Below are 22312 nucleotides of genomic sequence, written 5' to 3'. Positions count from 1 at the left end.
ATTCTCATGACTACAAAAGTGAATTACCGTAAACACCATAGTTTAAAGTGCTTAAGAATGCAACAGCATCCCTTTCATTCTCCATTTGCCCTGGGACTAAAAGGCATGGAGATTTCTGGATGGACATATGTTCCGAAATCAACTAGACGACCATTCGATTACTGAAATGAACACAAAATCCCTCTTATTTCTATATTCCATTGTCAGCCAGCTGCCCAGACCCACATGCCTGGTGGTCATCCTGCACAACCCCTCTGCCCTCTCCTGCTGTTATCCAGGCAACAAGGAATGCAGATTCTACCTTCCAAATGTCTCTCCCATGATTCCTCTTCATCCCACACACCCCCGCCAGAGTTAAAAACTTTACCGTTTCGCATCTGGATTACTGAAATAAAGAATTCTTTCTGCCTCTAGCCTGTCTCTTCACCACAAATCCATCCTCTTTACTGCTGCCAGAGAAATATTTCTAAAACAAATACCTGTTTGAAACATTTCCAAGTCACTCCCAGGATATTCTGGACGCTTTAGTCCAGCACATAGACTCTTTGTGATCTGGCCCTGCCCTATCTCTCCAACTCCATCTCCCGTCCCTCTCCTGCACGGATTCCCTCACACTGATCGTGCAGGACGCCGCTGGCTCTCTCCTGCGCATCCTTCCAAGGTCAGTCCACGAGTGCCCTCCTGGGCAGGCCTCTCCTCCGGCTCTCACAGCATTCTCGACCAAACCTCTATTATAAGCTTGTCACCCCCTCGCCTGTCAACTTATTAAGGGTAGAAGTTAAGTCTCATTTATTTCTATATTCACAGTGTGAGCACAGGCCTTGAAACAGAGGCCCTCAAAGAAAGATGAAAATGCTAGTGAAAAAAACAGAAACACCAGCTCCCAGAGCCTCACGGGGGAAAATGCTCAGCAGAGGCAGGGAGCCACACCTTGGTAGCCAGCTCTTTCTCTCGATCCACCAGGCTTTCAATGTCTGTGGAGTCGTAGCCACTGCTCTCACTGGGTGTGACGGCACTTTCAAAGGTGGTGGTTGAGATCTGAGAGGAGATGCTGGTGGAGGTGCTGAGGGTCCCACTGCTGAGGCTGGGGGACAACGAGTCGCTCAGGGATGTGGGGATGCTGTCACCAAGTCTCTCACGGAGCAGCAGGAAGTGGCGGGTTTTCTCCACCTAAGAAGATCAGCACTACAGCCTCAGCAAACACAAAGCTCATCAAGATCTTAATAAGCAAAATATTATGCCTCCGTCGTGATCGAAAACTGCAAAGCCAGGATCACAGACAGGAGGTGAGCGTAAGGCTGAAGATGCTGCGGGAACCTTGCCCGAGAGTTCACCTGCGCACCCCGTGCCCCGGGGTACCTCGTGCAGGAGCTCCAGCTTCTCCAAGCCCCACTGGTGCTCAAGGATGAGGCTGTCTCCACGAGGCCGCCAGCCCGCTAAGTTCTCTTCTCCCCGCACATACGCCACTGATGTATCCAAGACTTTCCTTCTCCTCCTCTGCATGCCTGAGATAAGAGGAAACAACTCTTTTTTCCAGAAAAAAATCCAATTCCAATTTTAGCTCAAAATGAATTAATAATTCACAATATATGGCACACTGAGACAGTTTAGTCTCAAGATACATGGGATTTTGATTATTAATAAAAATTTATCCCTTTTGCCCCAAAGCAACTCTCTAAACTTCTTTTAAAAACTGAGTTTTATATTCTTTAATAATTATGAAGCTGGTAATGCCTCTTGAGAAAATGCTAGTTATTATGTTGAGTGAAAATACAGAGGTTAAACAGTCTGTACGCTATTGTTCTAAATAAATAAAAATACACCCATAGGAAAAAAGTGGGGAAAATGTGAGCTACCTCACATTTGGTAGCTCAGTTAAGATGGTAGATGACAGACTGGTTTAGCCTCCATTATTTCCCATTAATTTAAAAAAATATTATGCTGGTTTCACATACAAGAGACATGAATTTATGTTAATTAAAAAATTTCTGAAGGAACTATCTAGACACTATAATTAGCTGCTTTTGGGACTTGGATTCATACTCAAAGTCTTCTTTTTTTTATCTCAATCTTACCTGTGGGCCTTGGCCTCTTTTCCACATATGTTCTCTAAACCGACTCAAATTTACATTAAATGTTTTTAAAAACCCTGACTTGTGTCCACGTTCCAGTTTACAAACATGGAAACGTAGAGTGCTGTTGAAGGCCACCAAACTGGAGGAACAACAGCAGTTCAAGGAGACATTAAAAAGGACAGAGAACAAGTTCAACTTAATAATTTGTCTTTCTAGAGCATAGGAAGTTCAAATTCTAGGTTGACAGCACCTGTAAAGTTATACTGTCAAGTTATCTTTGGGGTTAAGGTGGAGAGGCAAATGGTTCTGAAGCTTTCCAAGCCCAATTCACTCTAATACACTTGAATTTGTCATAGTATTCCACAGCCCAGCAACATTTTGTCCCACACAGCTTTTATAACTGTACTTTTATAATTGCACATCATAAACCAAACAGTGCTGCAACTCAGAAAAAGGAAACTCCCACCACCACCACCAAAGTGGCTTGTAAAATATAACTGGCTTCTCAAAAATGTATATCTATCCTACAGGGGTAGGGCAGATTTTTGATACAATGTACTCCAGTCAAATGCAACGGTAACTATCACTTTCCTGATCCATAGAGCTTACCTGGACTACCTGTGTCTGCCGTCTTGCATAAACTGAGTTCATAAATTCCAGTGACTCGATTGCTATTTGAATTAAAACAAATAAACAACTGCTTAATTTCATATAGCACAAAACCAGGAAAATCTCAATTCTCTCTGCTTAAAACACTGTCTCCTCCGCTGGGACTGCAATCCACCCTCAAATATAATTACAGACATTTCTTATCAGTCACTGTTCTTTTCCTGTTCTGAACTTAAGAATAAAACTGAATGATAAACTAGAAGATTTATAATACAAATGTGAAGATTAAAATTTTGCCTTTTCTTACCACAAGAAAGAAAAGATGAGGGGGGAAAGGTCTGACTAGAATGAAATGATAAACATCAGTTTCTGGGGAGTGTGGTTAAGAAGGGGACTGAATCTTTTACTGTATTAGTAATACTTAATTTTTAAGCCGGGTAGTGATGCACAGGTAGTCACTGTGTTATTCTTCACGTATATTCATATATCCTAAACATGAATAAATCTTAAAAAGAAAAAAATCCCAGTGGTATGGTAAGCTGTTAGAAATAATAAGAATGACATTTAAAAGGAACATTTAGGGCTTCCCTGGTGGCGCAGTGGTTGAGTATCCACCTGCCGACGCAGGGGACACGGGTTCGTGCCCCGGTCCGGGAAGATCCCACATGCCGCAGAGCGGCTGGGCCCGTGAGCCATGGCCACTGAGCCTGTGCGTCCGGAACCTGTGCTCCGCAACGGGAGAGGCCACAACAGTGAGAGGCCCGCATACCGCAAAAAAAAAAAAAAAAAAAAAAAAAAGAACATTTAGTCCCTACAAAATTTTTTGAGAAGTGTTTCCAATGGAACATTCCTTCCTTCCCTCATTAACTCATCCATTTATCAATATTTTATTAAATGCCAACATTCAAGTCACTGCACTCCGGTTTATAGGTTGTGAACTAACCCTGAAAACAGCAGCTAGAAGACTGCTGATTCTGTACAGGGTACACCAATTGGAAGCTAAACTTGTCTCAAAAACTTACGAGTCTGGTGACTTTGAATAGCCGCTGCCAAAGAGGCTGCGCAGTGAGCGTGGCGGCGAGATCTTGGCATCTCGGGAATAGAAGACCATGCACACATCCTTGGTGATGACAGCTGGCTGGATACAATGATCCAGCTGAAAGCAAACAGGAGTGGTCTCCGATTAAACACAGACAGAGCATCTGTGACCACAGTCTGGGCACTACCGTATCTGGAAAGCCGCTCCCAGATGTGGGGGGTGGAGGATTTCAGCTCTACTGATGATTTCAACAGCAAATCAGAAGATAATACGTGCAAGGTCAGGTGGTGTTGCTTGCAGATGCATTTATTTTTTTCAAAGTTTTTTTTCTGTAATAACGGCTAATATTTATTACTTGTTATATGCCAAGCACTGTTTGTTCTAAATCCTTTTCTGTGACCTCTCAACAACTTTCTGAGATAAATGCTATTATTATTACCCCTGTTAAAAGACAAGGAAATTGAGGCACAGAGAGATGAAGTCACTTGTCCAAGGACATGAGGGCAGTAAGTGGCAGCACAGGGACTTGAACTCAGATAGGCCAGTTCCAGGGTCTGCGCTGTTAACCACTACTAGGCTCTGCCCACAACTACAAAGACAAGAGGTGGTATTCTTAAAATCATACATTCTTTGAAGAATGGGAATTGGGCTGCTAAAGCTGAAGCTGTAATAAAAGTTATGTGACTTTTTGATTAACCAGAGACTAGGAACAGAATTTAATATAACCAGAACAGTTAGCAAAGTATAATAAAATAAATCACTTAAGGATGTGCAGGGGGAAATTAATATAACCAGAACAGTTAGCAAAGTATAATAAAATAAATCACTTAAGGATGTGCAGGGTTTAGGAAGACAAAATCAGTCAAATCTTTCCTCCCCATTTCCTGTTGTAACTTTCCCACTGTTCAGGGCTGGCTGTTCACGGCAACTCAAGTTGTGGGTCTGGGTCTTCTCACCTCCAGGTAGGCCGACAAGGTCATGTAGATCTTTTCCCCATAGGGTGTCACGCGGTTCAGAAGGAGGGAGTTATGGAGGGAGCTATCCCACACGGCCTCGAAACGATAGAAGGTCCTAAGGTCAAAAAGGCAAGAGGGAGTCATCCAGAAGACGCTGAAGTCACCTTAGACCAGGCACTGCCATTGTCAGTAATGCTGCAGAATCCCACACCGACCAGCACTTCCAACTTACCAAAGTCTAACGACAGAGCAGAACCTGCACCTCCGAGGAGGAAAAGGCAGGCGCCCACGCTCTTGCCCCCCACCCATTGTCAAGGAACACTTAAGCTATGCTTTTTGTTGTTTGTTTTTTGACAAGCCTGCTTCTCCTCTGCCTATAAACATAAAAATAGTGAGATCAATCAAAGGGATTAAGATGAAAAGGAGAAATGAGTATCAACAGAAACTAAAACAGGAAAGACAGACTAGGTAAGCTCCTCTGTCAGTCAGTGAAGCGGGCCGGAAGCAGTGATTCAGTCACTGGGAAGCTGCAGTCTTTGTATCTCGACCCCACTCTGCTGAGCCTCAGAAATGTCACAAACACATCTGGGAGGGTTCATGAAAGAAACAGTATAGAGAGACTCATTTTAAATAGAAGAATAAGAGGTTATTCTTAGCTGACATTTCAGTAAAAGAGAATGATTTTTTACACCAGAGCTAGCCAACTACTATTTATCAGTTTTCCAAAAAATTCACGTAAGAATCTTACATTCAAATAACAACTAGAAGCTTGATTATTTAATAAACACCCATAAACTGGTTTCTAAAGTTGTTTTAATATTTTTCTTTCCTCTTACTAGTAAAACACCATAGACCCTACTTGGCATTAAACCTTCCTGTTCAGCAAGGCTCCCCTGAAGCACCATCCTGAGTTCAACAGCAGTGTCACAGATCAACTCCCAACTCGACCCCCCGTGTCCCTCCCTCAGACCCCCGTTAGGACTGTTGGGGAAGGCACTTCGTCCACCCCTTCAGAGTGGGCTTCCCATTACCACTAGCTCTCTGCACGTGCAATACACCCCACCCAATTCAACTAGAGTTCTGCACACCTTCTCCCCTGCCCAGTACGTTCCTCCGCACTCCTTCCCAAATGGTAACCTCACTGCAGCTGTCTTTTCTAGGTGTCCCATGACAAATAGCTGGCATACCTTCTCTTTAAACACATCTCCATGCTTCTTTCTCCAGAAATAAACAGAGAAAACAATACTTCAATGAACTCCGTAACCACACCTCATCCTGAGTGCCAGTGTTTGAAGCCTGATTATTTCATCTTGTAGCTACTTCTAGATCTAAGTCTTCTTGAAGTACAGTTGACCCTTGAACAACAGGAGTTAGGGGGCTGACCCTCCATGCAGTTAAAAATCTGTGTATAACTTACAGTCGGCCCTCAGTACCCGAGGTTTTGCCTCCACCAATTCGGCCAACTGCGGATCACATAGTATTGTGGTACTTACTACTGAAAAAAATCCACACGCAAGCAGACCCGCGCAGTTCAAACCCGTGTTGTCCAAGGGCCTTCGGCTGTACGTGATACTCTCTCAAACATCTAGCTTTTGAGGCAGTGTGTATGGGTCAAGAAAATTCTCTACAAAGACACCAAAGGAATATAGAGACAACTAACAGGACAAAGATGGACAAAGCAACCAAGAGACCCAAACAGCAACCACCCCCAAGGACGACAGAAGCCCTTCCCCAGCTCCTGGGCTCACTGGGCTCAGCAGAGAACGCTTTATGCATCCACAAAGCTCTGTTTCGATCAAATCTAAATTGTAATTTGGTTTAAGACAAATTCTAATATCGGGTGGCGAAATCCATTACTTCAGCCGAAGCCACTTGAGGGCTCTGTCCCTGAGACTGCTCTTCTATTGTGTCCCAGGGTCTGTCGAGGTGCCTGGAATGGGGTCTGCCTGTCGCACTGCAGGTCTGGACACCCCGTGCTGAGTGAAGTGAGGCCCCTTCTCAGGGCGAGGGCCTGTGTTACCCTGGAGACACTTGACAGCAACAGCACTTCACTGCTGCCTGGAACCCGCCACTCACCAAGCTCCACACCAGAACTTAAGCATCTCCTGCTGCCAGTATTCAGGGTTCATGATTCCCTTTCCACTGAGGCAGATGTTTTGAATTTGTGTGAGAAAGCCTATTCACATTTCTGTTTTCTGGTTTTCACTTAACCTGAAGAGGAAATTTCACTGGCAGAAACTTGGCTAACATAGAAAAATTCTGACATCACTAAAATCTCCCTGTATTGGGATGGGGGGAAAAAGGTGGGGGTTTTTTGTTGTTTTGTTTGGTGCCTGGGAGTTACTGCAGCACATTCTTTTGAAATACTCACCAAGGGTGGCAACTCTTGAGAGGTGGTCATAAGAAATACAACCAAGACTGATGAGAAATGTCAACGAAATCAAGCTAGCAAGAGAATCTGGAGTTAGAAACAGGGCTGAGTCCTGAGACAGGCTGTCCTGTATGGCGCTAAGGTGGTCAGGAAATAATCCCAAATGGATTTCTCAAGATGTTCCGGACAACGGCAGTGTGTGTGTATATGTATGTGTGTGTGTATGTGTGTGTGTTTATGTGTTGTGTGCGTGTGTATGTGCATCTTTAAAAAAACATTTAGGCTATATTGTCATGTATCACTTCCTTCAGTTTTCTTCCCTAAATCAGAAGAAGAGAGAGATGGGGGAAAATTTCCTTTACTACTGAACCAGGAACTTTTTCTTTTCCAAAAGCAGAAAATAAATAGATGAGACAAGCAGCCCTGACAGGAGAAAGAGAAATGTTTAAAAATAAAAAAAATATTTCTCACAGACTCAGCTACTCAAATAACTAAACTGGTCTCTACTACTACACAGGACAAAACAAAGAAAAAAGTGAACAATTATGCAAGCCTGAGATTCCTTATAAAATGAGGGGAGTAACATTCTACTTTGTAATGTGGAAGAGGAAAACTTGAAGGGGCATAGAATAAAATGGGCAAGTTTACTAAATGGAATGAGAAAATAATTAAGAACTCTACAAATTACTTAAGAGCCTACATGTGAAACTATACATGCATCAGAAAAACCCAGGGCACAAGGGTGCAGAATAAGGTCTTGCTCTATCCTAGGCGGGCGCAAGTTTACATGGCGGAAAACTATTAAATTAAAATAGCAGTCAAAGCTACATAAGACATAAAGCATTCTGATAAACTAGAATCTTTATGTGCAAAAAAGCAAACAGAAAATACCTAGGAATATCCTTATCAAGAAAGAGCCTGCAAAAACACAGAAAAAGCTTTTGTTAGTGCAGCAAAAGAAAAAAAAAGGAAAAAAGAGAGGGAGAGAGAGAGAGGAGAAGAGAAAAATATATATATAAAAAACACAAATTTGCTGATAAGCAAAAGTGAATTCAAGTGGACAAACAATTAACAGAGAATTCTATGGGACACAATTTGATAAAGGGCTTACAATGACAAGGGTCCCTCTCCTGAGACGTTAAGGAAATGCTGGGCACAGAAGGGAGAGGGGAGACCGCCTCTATTAACATCCCTTTAGGAGGTGACTTGCTATTGGAAATGGTAGGAAGTTGCTGTGGAGTTAAGGGAAAACCAAGTCAGTAGGTAACAGAAACACAGGGCTGGGAAGAAAAGGAGTAATGGCCCTTGTCAGCTGCGCTCCACTATCAATGTATCACAAGAGCCCTCTAATTACGTATGTAATACACCCAACTGGAGTTCTGTAAATTCAACTTTAAACATTAAACCTTAGGCAAAAAGAACAAAAGCTCTCTTAACCAAACTCCATTTAGCCACTTACCAAATGAACTTATGCTCTCCACATCCCTACAATGTACAGACTGACGTCCATTTCTCATTGAACATTATTCTAAAATAAAGAGGTAGCTCATCACCCAGACAATTTGCTCCAAAGAGCTGAGTTTCATGCTTCTCAAGTGTCAGTAGTACAAACCTGTTTATGCGGTTGTATTTGTTATTATAATTATCTAATTTAATTAAATATTAGATAAATCACTGAAACATGAGGGCAAAAAGAATTTTTGTTTAGTGTGAAACAAAACTAAGTGTGGAAACTTAGTGTGAAAAATAAATTGAACATTTTAAAAAGCCTTGACAATGGTGAGTTGTTTAATAAAAAACAGCTGTTAAGTTTGGGTGAGATCAGTGTAAAAGAAAGAGGGAAATAAAATTTTGATGATATATGATAAAAAGTTTAAAGGATTTTGCATTTAGATTTTATTCGTAGGTTTCTAGTTCCACCAAACTGAAAAACACAGGTGATGAATTATGGGTGTGGCTTTGCAAGAAAAACTGTCAGAAGTCTAATAAATGAGCCTACAATGAAAGAAAAGGCCTTGGCCCTATAGCAAGAGCTTGACAAATTAATGTACATTTATATACTTTAAGTTAAAACAAGTGTTTAAAGTCTGTATCTTCTTTTTAAATTTTTATTTATTTATTTATATTTTGGCTGTGTTAGGTCTTCGTTGCTGTGTGCGGGCTTTCTCTAGTTGCGGCGAGCAGGGGCTACTCTTCCTTGCGGTGCACGGGCTTCTCACTGCGGTGGCTTCTCTTGTTGCAGAGCACGGGCTCTAGGCACGCGGGCTTCAGTAGTTGCGCAGGCTCAGTAGTTGTGGCGCATGGGCTTCGCTGCTCCGCGGCATGTGGGATCTTCCTGGACCAGGGCTCGAACCCGTGCCCCTGCATTGGCAGGTGGATTCTTAACCACTGCGCCACCAGGGAAGTTCCTCTTTTTATTATTCTTGACTTTAGCAACTTTTTTTTTTTTTAACCTTTTCGGCTGTGTTGGGTCTTCGTTGTTGCATGCGGGCTTTCTCTAGTTGCGGCGGGCAGCGGTTACTCTTTGTTGCAGTGCATGGGCTTCTCACTGTGGTGGCTTCTCTTGTGGAGCACGGGCTCTAGGTGCGTAGGCTTCAGCAGTTGCAGCACACGGGCTCAGCAGTTGTGGCACGCGGCTCCAGTGGTTGCAGCGCGTGGGCGCAGTAGCTGTGGCACACAGGTTTAGTTGCTCCGCGGCATGTGGGATCTTCCCAGACCAGGGCTCAAACCTGTGTCCCCTGCGTTGGCAGGCAGATTCTTAACTGCTGCGCCACCAGGGAAGTCCCACCAACTTTCTTGATTAAATCTAAGCTTCTACTGGGAAAGATAAACTGCTTCTAACAAAGCGAAATTCATCTTCTACAGCATGTGACACGCTGCCGGACAGGAATCAAAGGACTTTTGAAGGTTACTCTAATGTAGGCAAGTTTACATAACCAGCACTTCAACCAAACACCATTTTTCCCTGTTTTGCTAAGTACCATAGGGAAGTTTAAGATATGTTTCTCATAGTTGCAAGAAAAATGTGGTGAATGCCAGCTGAATACTTGCTGTAAGTGTCTCGCAGAAGAGGGAACGCTATGTGGGGTTAATGCTGACTTCAGAGAAACGGTATTGTTCACGATTTTGCCCAGGAATAGGCCAAGGCAGGGGTCAAAGCACCCTACTTTACCTCTGCCACACCCCCTCCACATAGGTACACACCCTCTCACCCACCTTCCCTTTCTGTCCACAGCTCCTGCCAGCTCCTCTGACTGGCAAAAAGCAAACACACGTTTGTTTCCTTTTCCTCACTCCCATGCAAAACAGTAACACACAGAAACAATGTAAAGAAATTAATCCTGGCCGGAACTTTTCATTTCTGCTTCTGCTTATTGTCTTATTTTTCCTCTCCCTCTTGCCAACACATGTGAACAACTTTTTTAGGAACAGGCAGACCACAGAGAAATCCTGTACTTCGAAGGCTGAGTTCTGAGCCCACATTAGAACACACAGCCACTCCTGTTTCCTAGCCCTCACCACGTAGAGAAATGGGAGTCTCTGTGCACGATGACGGGACTCCTTTCCCAGGGAGGTAAAAGCGCCCCAGCAGATTTATTTCCAATCTGACACGGGAAAGTAGAACGGCTAGGTACTTTATGCACTGTCATCACTTGATTATAAAATGGAATTCTAAGGGAAACTAATTTAAAATAAAATTCATTATTTATGGCAGCCAATCTTAGTCAGAAGAGTTTATAATAATTTATTGCCTTTATGCATAAAGGAAAATGAAAAGCAGATACTGAGACTCCTTGAGCCGATACTGGCAGCAGCAAGGATGAACACAAGAGGGTTCACTATACCTTGGAGGGCATGTTCCCATGACACCCCAGGCCGAGAGGTCTTTCTCCACAGCAATCACTTCATAGGAAAACACTTAGTCTTAGCCGTAATTAATTTGTACTTTTAAACCCTTGGGTGGCATGCTGAGTTTTCTTTTTCTGCTTTTTCTCTGTCACTGTATTACATCTACTCAAACTCCCCAGGGGATAGAACATTTCCATTCTCTGGGGGTATCATCACATACAAGTATCTCCAATGATTTATGTTTTTATTTTTGAAGAGCAGGGTGGGCAGGGAATTCTGAAGTGAGAACGGGGGAGTCATTAATGAACAAGGAATCGACAGTGAACCAGTCAACCCCCTAGGGCTGACCCACCGCATTCCCCGGGTGCCCCACCTGCTAGAGTTGTGGGAAGACTTCAGGTACTTGGCAGAGATGATATTTAAGGAGAGGATGGCATCAACTGCGGCTTCGTCCACCTCAGCTTTATTCCGAATCCGGCCTGAGAGAAAGAAGAAAGAAACCAGAACATGGGTACGTTTAAAAACAAAGTGGTAGGACTTCCCTGGTGGCACGGTGGTTAAGAATCCACCCGCCAATACAGGGAACACGGGTTCGAGCCCTAGTCCAGGAAGATCCCACATGCCACGGAGCAACTAAGCCCGTGTGCCACAACTACTGAGCCTGCGCTCTAGAGCCCAGGAGCCACAACTACTGAAGCCCACACGCCTAGAGTCTGTGCTCTGCAACAAGAGAAGCCACCGCAGTGAGAAGCCCGTGCACCGCAATGAAGAGTAGCCCCCGCTTGCCGCAACTAGAGAAAGCCCACGCGCAGCAACCAAGACCCAACACAGCCAAAAATAAATGAATTAATTAATTTTTAAAAAATCAACTGATTTTAATAAACAAATAAATACAAAGCGGTAATTCATTTGGCCAAAAAGAGACTGTCAAATCTCTGTGTAATTTCAGGTACCGGAAGCGTTGTTTGGTCAGCTATAATCCTACAGTCGAATTCTGTAATTCTTGGCCTTCCATTCTTCTCCATATTCTGTCTCCCCTTTAACATCCCACATTTAGTCAACGGTGAAAACTTACTCTTTGTTCAAAGAGCTTCTCATACCTGCCTCAGCTTTAATTTCCAACATCACTGCCCTGCTCACGAAGGTCATCCCCTTCTGATCTCAGACACGGCAACAGCCACTTAACTGGTCTCCCTGCTGCTCTCACGTCTCCCCCTTTCCAAGCCAACCCACACTCACCTTCTACAAACTTCTTAAGCCGCTGCCTTCATTACACCATTTTCTTTTTCAAAATCTTACAATGCTGTTTTCAAATAACACTAGGGGATGCAGCACTGCATAGAGGTTAAGAACACAGTATCTGGAGCAGGACTGCCTGGGTTCAAATCTCAGCTCCAGCACTAACTATCTGTGCGGCCTGGGCATATGCTCAACCTCTGAGCCTCACTTTCCTCACCTGTGAAGTGGGAATAACAATTCTTCCCTTATAAGATTGTTATGATCATATTATATGTTTGTTATGTTATATTAAATAAACTAATATTTTTAGAGCATTCAGAAAAGCACCTGCCACATTTCATGTTTGTTATAAAAATAATAAGCCATAGGGTTATAGAGAAGCCTTAGTAACTGCTGCCTCTGCAGCCCACCCTTTCTGGTCAGAAAGCATCTCTCTTGTTTTGTGTAAAAATTAATCTTGAAAAGCTCGAAAACCACTGCCCCAGATACGACAGAGTATAATCTTCCTTCCAGGGCTTCTTAATCTGGTCCACAGATACCCAAGGGGTTTATGGTTAGAATTCAGGAGGTCTGAACTGGATGGGAAAAAAAAATTACAACTTTATTTTCAGGAAACTCTAAGGAGAATCAGCAGTACCCATACCTCTGTCCCCAGCAGAAATCACAGATGTTTTCATATCACACTAATGTGAAGTATCTTGACATTCATCACCACTTTGAAATGATAGAAATTAGACCCGCTGCTTACTGACCACACCATTGAAGAGCTTATGTTACAAATTTGTTTAGTAGTTTAACAATTGTATTTCAATATTATTAGTTCCCTTCGTAATCCTCAGTGCCTTATTTTCTACATTTAAAAACATAATTCTGAGGCTTCACCACTGCCAAAGGGGTCCATGGCAAAACTAGGTTCAGACCCCCTGCCGTGGGCTCTCGTTCTACAGCTTATGCTGTTTGGCCACTCTTCCCTCTCACGGTGCTTTAGTTTAGTCTCCCCACTCTGGCCATAGATTTCTAGCCATTTGCACGTTAGACACTGCTGACTCTCTAATTCCAAATGCTTGCAAGAAAACGAAACCCTCTAAGTTCTCTCAAATCTACTCAGATCATCTCCCACAGGCTAACCCAGTTCTCCTGGATCTTTTCTGTCGTCAACTCTTTTAGCACAGGTCTTTCAGTTGCTCTCATTTGGTACTCACTCATCAAACTGCTCTGTACATGCACACACGCTGTCTCCTCACTAGACCCCAAGCTCACAAGGAGCAGAGACTTCTCTTAGGCCCTCTCACAGCCTCGGGCCCAGAAGCACTCCCACAGGCACTGAGAAAAACAATGGCAGGCTAAATAACCGATGAAGGGAGCTGGGGAACAAGAGTAGTTTCCAACTCAATGACTCTCTCTGACAGTCACACTCTCCAGCGCCGCCTTCCGCACACTCCTTGTGCTCCGAACGGGGAGCAGTCACTCCGCTAAGCCCCGTCCTCAGCTGCTGGAACATACTCACCGCCCACCAGCTCACGGACATCCTTCCAGTGGAGTTCACTCCCTTTCTCATGGATAATGGTTACTGTGATCCTTCGCTGGATGCCCTAGATAATGGAACAGGGTTGCAGTTTAGCTGGGACAATCTCTTATTTCCTCTTGTTTGTCCTTTTCTGGATCGTCTGATGGGCAGGAAGGTGGGGGGGTATGGAGGGAGAGGGGAAATGCTGTCCACACTGCTATTCTCAACAAAGGGACACAGGTCAGGGACTGAGGAAGAGCCAGGTTCTGATATGGATTTTAAGAACCGATGCCCAGAGTATGCCCACCTGGCTCATAAGCACTTTTGAGCACTGACTAAATCTACTTTTGATTTCCCAAAGGGGGACCTACATTTCATGGCCAGATTTTTAGTCCACTGAAACCTTCATCTTCAATCTCCATTAAGAACTTTTGGCTGTGAAAGCAGAGTTTCCAAACATCACAAAGTGAAAATTGTATAAAACAACATGGGAGCTGCACAAATTACTATGGAGCTGAATGAAATAAAGTCTTTCAAAATAGCTCTTTTAAAATATATTTACAGGCTTCCCTGGTGGCACAGTGGTTGAGAGTCGCCAGCCGATTCAGGGGACACGGGTTCGTGCCCCGGTCCGGGAAGATCCCACGTGCCGCGGAGCGGCTGGGCCCGTGAGCCATGGCCGCTGAGCCTGCGCGTCCGGAGCCTGTGCTCCGCAACGGGAGAGGCCACAGCAGCGAGAGGCCCGCGTACCGCAAAAAAAAAAAAAATAAAAAAAAGAAGGTACATCTTGAAACAAAACAGGAAAAAAAATATATATATATATATATATATATATATATATATATATATTTACACATAAAAGCCAGGGTATATATCAATAAATATAAGCCAAGGTTTGAGAAACATTAAGGAAAGGAAAAAAAAAAAGGATGGGGCAATGTCCCCTGACCTCCAAATTCCCTTGAAATGGAGATAAAAAAGCAGAGAAACAGAGAGTTATGTTTCTTATTCTAACTTTTTTGGTGTTCCCTTCTAAGCCCTCTTTTGCTCCTTCATTAGTACCTGGTGAAGCAAAAATGTCCCCTGGCAGGGCAAGCCTGCTGTATGGTCAACCACAGCTGGAATATACCTATAAAAATAGAAATGTAAAAGAAAGAAGTTAGACAGAATGCTTGTGCTAAGTGCAACTTCACCTGCGAGGTCCTCCCTGGTCACTCCAGCCCTCAGTGGTCTTTGTTTTTTAAACTCCGATCCCACATCTTTCTCACCATCTGGGGTGGACATTTAATTGGACAGTCATATGCATTTAGTAAACCTTTCTACATATGTATGTTTCATCATCCTGACTAGACTGAAGTATTCATAGGGCAGTAACATCTCTTGGCTCCTATCCCAGCTCTTTGTCTAACAGCTATTTCCATAAATAACATACAACTGCAATGGCAAGTGTCAGGAGATAAGAAAGAGATAATTTCAGATTCTAGATCATTTTTTAAGAATCAGAAAGCAATTAACTCAGTAGAAACCATTTACTGTAACTACTGCTCCCTCATAATGCAAGTTATAATCACATTATAGATCTGTCTGTGGAAAGTCAAATTCCTCGAAGCAATGTCACTACTGACAACTCTATATAGGATCGATAGAGCCAAACCTCACACACAGTAGGAACTCAATAAATGTTTTATGGAGGTGATCATAATGGTATTACCCAGCATTATAAATAGAGGATCATTAAGATAACATTTATCCCCTACCCTTTACACTAACTGATACAGCCCCTTGCCTCTGTTTCAGGAGAGGGATCTCTTGTGTTTTTCAAAAGCATTTCTGAGGCAACTATAAACAGTAATTACATTCGTCACTTAGTCTAACACAGCTCATACAGAGAGAGTAAGGTGATGCTGATCATTTTGATCTGGGCCAGTGGTCCTCAACTGGGGGTAATTTTGACCCCTAGGGGCCATCTGGCAATGTCTGTTGCCACAACAGCAGGGGAGGTGCTACTGGCATCTTATGGGTAGAGGCCAGGGATGCAGCTAAATATCCTACAGTGCAGCACAGGACAACCCCCGACAACAGAGAATCATCTGGCCCCAAATAGTGAGAGGCTGAGAAACCTTGGTCTATAGAAACATTCTGTCCCCTAATCTCCTGACATATTGATATGCCTTCGGCCCTTTTAAGTACAATATGCTTCTGACTCCCTTTGCTTTGCTGCTGCTAAAACCCACTTTGCAGGTTGTCTTCCTTCATAACAAAGTGCCAGTCTCCATGATCTTGCTATTGCTAACAAAAAGGTAAATTATTACACTAGACAGTTCTCTGACAAACATCTGATTCAAAGAATAATATAAAGACCCTCCCCACCCCAAATTCAGTTCAAAACTGGAATGTGACAATGTTCTGTGAACCCAAAGACAAGAGAGACTCAAAATTACATTTTCTAATTTTGGAAAAGTTGTCATATTTAAAACTTTAGAAAGCTGGACTTACTCTCCTGTAGGCTCCAGTTCACTGATCTCAAACCAAACCAGAAGGTCGTACTTGCTCATGCTCTGGCCAAGGCTGGTTTTGCTCATGGTATTTAACTTGGTGGCTGGAACTTTTAAAAGTTTTTGGAAAATGTTAAAATCTGGTCCAAGTCTACTCAGCAAAGTAGCTGAGTAGCTACTCTAATGACATTAGCTTCTCTAATGTCAGTCTTCAAGGACACACTTGGGAAAGGCAGCGAGAGTGAGGGGATAGATTTCAGTGCAGAAGAGCCAGAGAAACTTCACCGTCAACTATATTAGTACTTCTAACTTCAGAGAACAAGGAAAACAGAGTCAGCATCTTTTTCCCTCTCAACAAACTACCCAATGATGAGAAAACAGGTTTCATGCAGAGTAAATGTGCTCACAAAACCATTAAAAAACCTTCCTTAGACTCTCACATTTGCGGCATGCAGAGCACGGCAACAATGTGGGACAGGCAATGTGGGGCGAGCCTCGCTCATCACAGGGCCTCATCAAAGCTGCTGTGGCGGGAAAGACCCGTCCTCCAACCCAGTGGTTCCTGAACCTCCCTGCACACGAGGGTCACCTGGGGATCTTAAAGATGGCCCAGGCCACACCGCCAGCCAATTAAATCACAGTCTCTAGGGGTGGGACTCAGCCCTCTGAGAGGTTTGAAGCCCCCCAGGTGATTCCAATGTGTGGACAAGTTTGGGAACCACTGGTCTCATCTGTAAATACAGGATTCTGTAAATGATTGCATGTTACCCATTTTCTTCAGATGTGAATTCCATATTCTTATCTGTACTGATGAAATGTATTAGCCAAAACCCCCGTATTTTCAAGAATTTCAGATTCCACATGCTGGGCATTTTGAAACACTATATAGAAATTCTAAAATCTTGGCAATACAAAGAGGGTTCTCTGCTCTGAACCTGGGAGCAGTGGTGTGAGAGTCCAGTGACTTGGGATCTAATTATCGCTCAACCATTAACTAGCTATGAAACTTTGGTTGAGTCACTTAACCTCTGGGAGTCTGTCTCCTCAACTAGAAAATGAAGATCATAGTATCTTGCCTACTACCTAAAAAGATGTTGTGAGGATCCACTGACACAATGCACCTAAAGGGGCTGTATGACTCATACAGCGCTATTCAGAGGCATGGCCTATCAGCATTATTCACCCTAGCTGAATTCCAGGTAAGCCGGTGATGATGCTAGTCAAGAAGATAACAGGGGGTTACTGGTTCTGGTGGGCAACTGAGGGTCAGAAAGCAGAACTAGAGCATTACAAAAAGCCAGCTACCAGTAAAAAACCTTTAAAATTAAAAATACCACTGCAAAGAATCCACACCAACAAATGTAAGGAGCCCCTCCCCCACCCCCCACCCCTGGATGACGTGAAAGGGGTATAAATAGAGAAGGGGCCTCCTAAAAATCTCTCTGAAGGAAATGTGATATGATCTTGACAATGTGCTGAACTCTACATGCAGGTCAAGTAGCAAACAGAAACATCAGTGTTTCATACACGGAGAGCCAGGCTTTAGGACCAGCCTCTGAGGATGGTTCTACATCTAAGGCAGAGCTAATTTTAGCTACTAACCATCTCGTTTAGGTACCCTCTCGGTCTGGCAGCTGGGCACTGGCAGAAAGAGAAAAGGCGGCAATGGGTCAGCCCCATCCTGGAAGGTGGCAATGGCGGAGGATGCGAGCACAGTGGCATGCTCAGAAAATGTGTCCAACACATGCACATTCACATAGTCAGATATGAGAAACCGAATCAGCTCAATCTTTCTCTCATGGTCTGAAGGCAGGACGGAGGCGACGAGGTGGAGACAGAGGTGGAGAATGAGCACAGCGCGGGGTGGGAATGAGGCAAGTGGGCAACGAGGAAAAGGGATGAAAATAAACAAAGAAAAATCAGAACAGGATACATGAACATGCAGAATAAACGTAATATGCAAAGGAGTGCCCGGTCACCTGACAGTTAAAGGGAGTTACACACAAAGCAGAGAGATTTAGGAACATGGAGCTTATCAAAATCTGCAGTAAGAAGACCACAGTATTGGCAGGGATATAGAGCCCTACTGTTTGGCACCCCTTATTTCACATCAGGAACCAACAATTCTCGTTCCTACTAGATACCGGAACACACGAGGATGCACAGAAGTGGAGGGGGAATTTGAATATGATTTTTTATCTGAAAAGTCACTCAGAATAAGAGATGTACATCATTCAAAGAACGCAGCTGTGCTCACCTGGCTTGGACAGTGGCATGGGCGGAGGGAAGAATCGTCGAGATGGCTGGGGTGGACTGCAAAGGAAGACAAAAGTCCTTCAAGACTGAACAGTCCCATGCTGGTATTAATGGCGTGTTTAAATCCCCTTTAAAAACGGATCATTTGTACTTTCAACTCCGGTACATTATCAGATATCAGACATAAACCCACACAGTAAAACTGAGGCTAAGACATTTTGATAAAAGTCCCCTTGTAAGCCAGAGCTAATAAATACGAAACATTTTTCTGTTAACAATGACACTCTGCCATCATCCCAAAGCCCCCATCGTTGTCCTCCTCCCCAATTTTGATGTCTCCACTTAGAGACACATGCTTCACAGTGACTTTATGCTTCATCAAGTTCTGGGTGGTTAGGACCAACTATACACAACTTTCAGGTTATATCCCTGTCACCTCAACTTTCTATCCTACTCAGTCTCTTCCTAGAAAAAGACAGTACTCAAGGTCACCTGGGCAAAACTCAATTTGCTCTACCTACAGTTAGTGACTGGGTGGCTTAGAAGAAAGACGGTGATGTTTCTGAAATGGAAACATAGGGTAATATATAAAACTGTTATTTACCTATCTTAATTCCTCAAAAGATTTCTTCTTTTCCAGCAAGTGACAGTAACAACTATAACAACAACAATAATATCAGTAACAAAAATCTTTGCTCATTCGGTCCGAACCTGTTAAGCTCCTGTCCTTGCAGGTGAAGCGGGTGCTGCTGATAATGCCCAAAGACTTCAAACACGATAGGCTTGGTTTTGATATAGTCCACAAATGATTCTGTAACCTCCACTGCAATCTAATAAGGAATAAAGGCAACCTAGATTAGCGAAAGATTTATTGTAGGAAAATACACATTTGTGTTGCGAACAGCACTATAGCACTTTGAGAACCCAGTGTGTGCTGGGAATTTTACTATGAAGGCCTCTCACACCAAAAGAGAGGGGCTCTTCTCTGGTTTTCGTTCTACAGTAACTTCACCAAGCTTCAGGCATTCAACACCCTCCACTGTCTGCCCCAAATGACCTCTGGCCCCTCTACTGCCCTTCACACAATATTTGGACTCAATCTGCTGCTCCCTTCGCCTGCTTTCTCCTCCACCGTGCCTGAGGGCTGGCCCAGGCTGCAGCCGTGCCTGGGAGGCCTTCCCACATCTCTGTACTTCTGTCATCCCTGTACTTCAAGGCCCAGCTCAAACAGCAACAACAGTATGAAAAACATGACTGCAGACTCTGTGCCAGGTACAGTGCCAAGCGTGACCCACCTTTTCTTATTTACACTACAGTCTTCAGGAAGGTCCCCCACCTCCTTTCTCTACAAAAACATCCACCCCCAACAAAGAATGTAGCTTAAAAGACTCTTCCCATTAGTAGAAATAACTCTCCCTTCTCTACTCCCGTTGCATTTAATGAATACCTTTCGAATGTTTCTATATCCTGTACCACTATTGTTTAAATATGCATTTTATTTCCCCTATCATAATTCCAAGTTCTTCGGAGGCATAATCTACCCTGTGATTCATCTGAGCACCCCCCAGTGGCGTCAGGCACAGTCCTTGTGCACAGGAGCCAATCAATATCTATCATATACAGGCATGCTCATATTTATACAATTAAACATAAAAAAGAAAACAGTGTGTTCTGTATTTGCTTGTTCCATTTCTGGAGTTGTCCTTTCCTCTCGCACTTTAGGGAGTGGATTATGGTTGGCAAGAGAACGAGACTGTTCAAGCAGTAGTGAAGCTCCTGGATGCTAGAGCCACATTTCCCTGGGTTCAAACCCCACCTCTGCCTCTTCCTAGCTTTGTAACCTTGGTGAGTGACTTCGAGTGCTCTCTGCCTCGGTAATCTCAACTATAACGTGGGGATTATGATAGTATATGGCACAAAAGTGAGGATTCAATGAATTAAGACACAAAAATACACGTATAACAATGACTGCCACAAAATAAGCTCTCAGTGAATGTTAGCTATTGTAATGAGGATCATGACTTTTGAACAGAGTTGAGCAAATCTTTCTAGAAGAGATGGAAGGTCTGTTTTCTTATTCCACTTATGAGAGAGTTGTAAGGGGCATTAAAGGACTAATCATAGAATCAGCTGCAAGGAAACAGATTCTGAATCTTAATTTAGCTACAAAATGTATTTCATAGTTTCTACATTATTTGCAACCAAATTATTTGTCTCTTGTGGTTTAAAGACTAACATATTAACAAAACTCATGTGCAACATGCTTATTATTCTAGGAAGGAAACACTAAAACAACTCACTACATTCAAACCGACAAAGAATTTATTGGCAGACCAACCCCCAGGCTACTCACAGGCCCCACTGTAATTCAGAGAAGATGCTGCCTGCTCTGTCCACTGAGGATTAGCTCAGGGCCCTGGCCGCTCTCTCCACTGTCTGTTCTCATCACAGAGCTCCCCCTACACAGCAGCTTAGATTATCATCCTTCTTCAGCTGAGAAAGCCAAAGGGACCCACACATGACGACTGCCTCACCCCAGCCGCTTCAAGGTACCACAAACCCGCAAAACATTTGGCAAAAACGTCCACGTCACTTACATTCTGCACATGATAAAAGCCCAGAGGACTTCCTCTGCCATTGTTTTTGAGGGGTTCAGTGGAGAATGCTTCATCATGGCGATGCAAAAAGCTTAAGAGAAAACAAAAGACCCACGTGAATTTCGTTATTAATGGTTTCATCAGGATCAGCTTGGATCCCACGGAAAGCAGTACCTTACTTAAGCAGAGTCTTTAACTGAGTCAAGTTATTTACGTTTCCTTGTAGAGAACGTTTTCCATATCACTCAGATAGCATTTTAGCTTTTATGTCAAAAATGACTGAAAAATCAACTAACCCTATCACTTAGCCATGTGAATGTATGAACAGTGAATTTAGTGAACTCCTGTTCCCTTGTAAAAGGTTTTTACTGAAAATAAAAATTGTGAAATCATTTTGTACAGAAAAGATCTGGCAGATTAAAGCTTCTATAAGGTAGTATCAAAGCCTGTGGACAGCATACTTGCCTGGCAGTCTATCTAAGACTAGCTAGGAGGAGATTCAAATATCACCTCTTCCAGGAAAACTTCCCTGACTCACTCAAACAGTTCTATGTTCCCACAGCACTAGAGACCTATTTGTCTTCAACAGCAATGATATCATTGTTTGTAATAACGTATTTATTTGCTTGTCTCCCCAAAAGACAGCGAGTGTCTCCCACAGGGCTCTAAATGTAGAAAATACTCCTGAAATATTTGAGTCAGCGGGCTATGTTGACTTATTCTCATAAACATAAGATTTTATTGTTCTCTCTCCCTCCCTATTATAAGTCTGACATAAAAAGAAGTGGAGAATTGTACAATACTCAATTCAAAGATTTACTGCCAGATAGAAATATCCACCAGAAGGACATCCCACACTCCTGCAAGAAAAAAATGGAAATAAGAGAATACTTTTTTTTTTTTTGGCTGTGCCATGCAGCATGTGGGATCTTAGTTCCCCGACCAGGGTCTGCAGTGGAAGCGCCAAGTCTTAACCACTGGACCACCAGGGAAGTCCAAGAATACTTAGAGTAGGGGCAGAAACACCAGGATCATGAACTCCCAGTCTTCCACATTACACTTGACCTTTGAACAATACAGGTTTGAACTGCATGGGTCCACTTATACGTGGATTTTTTTCCATAGTAAATACTAGGGTACTGCACAATCCGCAGTTGGATGAATCCTTAGATGCGGAACTGCGGATACGGTGGAACCCTGGATACACACTCGGATTTTTGACTGTGCGGAGGGTCAGTGCCCTAACTCTTGAGTTGCTCAAGGGTCAACTATAATTCACTGAGCCTGAAGACACTGGTGTACTTTTGCCAGACATCCAA

General features: G+C 43.3%; 1 protein-coding gene across 3 annotated transcripts in view; it reads right to left on the bottom strand.

Annotated features, from left to right (window-relative positions):
* The window catches only part of KIF1B (kinesin family member 1B), a 138396-nt gene that overhangs the window by 7952 nt on the left and 108132 nt on the right, over positions 1-22312 (bottom strand). For all 3 annotated transcript variants that reach the window (XM_028487854.2, XM_028487857.2, XM_028487851.2), the window contains 12 exons: positions 20994-21084; positions 19108-19226; positions 18398-18453; positions 16142-16250; positions 14708-14774; positions 13646-13730; positions 11273-11378; positions 4680-4794; positions 3707-3840; positions 2685-2746; positions 1360-1505; positions 931-1170 (listed from right to left, as the gene is read on the bottom strand). In XM_028487854.2, coding sequence (XP_028343655.1) covers positions 931-1170; positions 1360-1505; positions 2685-2746; positions 3707-3840; positions 4680-4794; positions 11273-11378; positions 13646-13730; positions 14708-14774; positions 16142-16250; positions 18398-18453; positions 19108-19226; positions 20994-21084 — 1330 coding nt within the window. The remainder of the gene's footprint in view (positions 1-930; positions 1171-1359; positions 1506-2684; positions 2747-3706; positions 3841-4679; positions 4795-11272; positions 11379-13645; positions 13731-14707; positions 14775-16141; positions 16251-18397; positions 18454-19107; positions 19227-20993; positions 21085-22312) is intronic.

This window comes from Physeter macrocephalus, chromosome 3 (genome assembly GCF_002837175.3).
Source record: "Physeter macrocephalus isolate SW-GA chromosome 3, ASM283717v5, whole genome shotgun sequence".
NCBI lineage: Eukaryota > Metazoa > Chordata > Mammalia > Artiodactyla > Physeteridae > Physeter > Physeter macrocephalus.
This window is presented reverse-complemented; position numbering and strand designations above follow the sequence as displayed.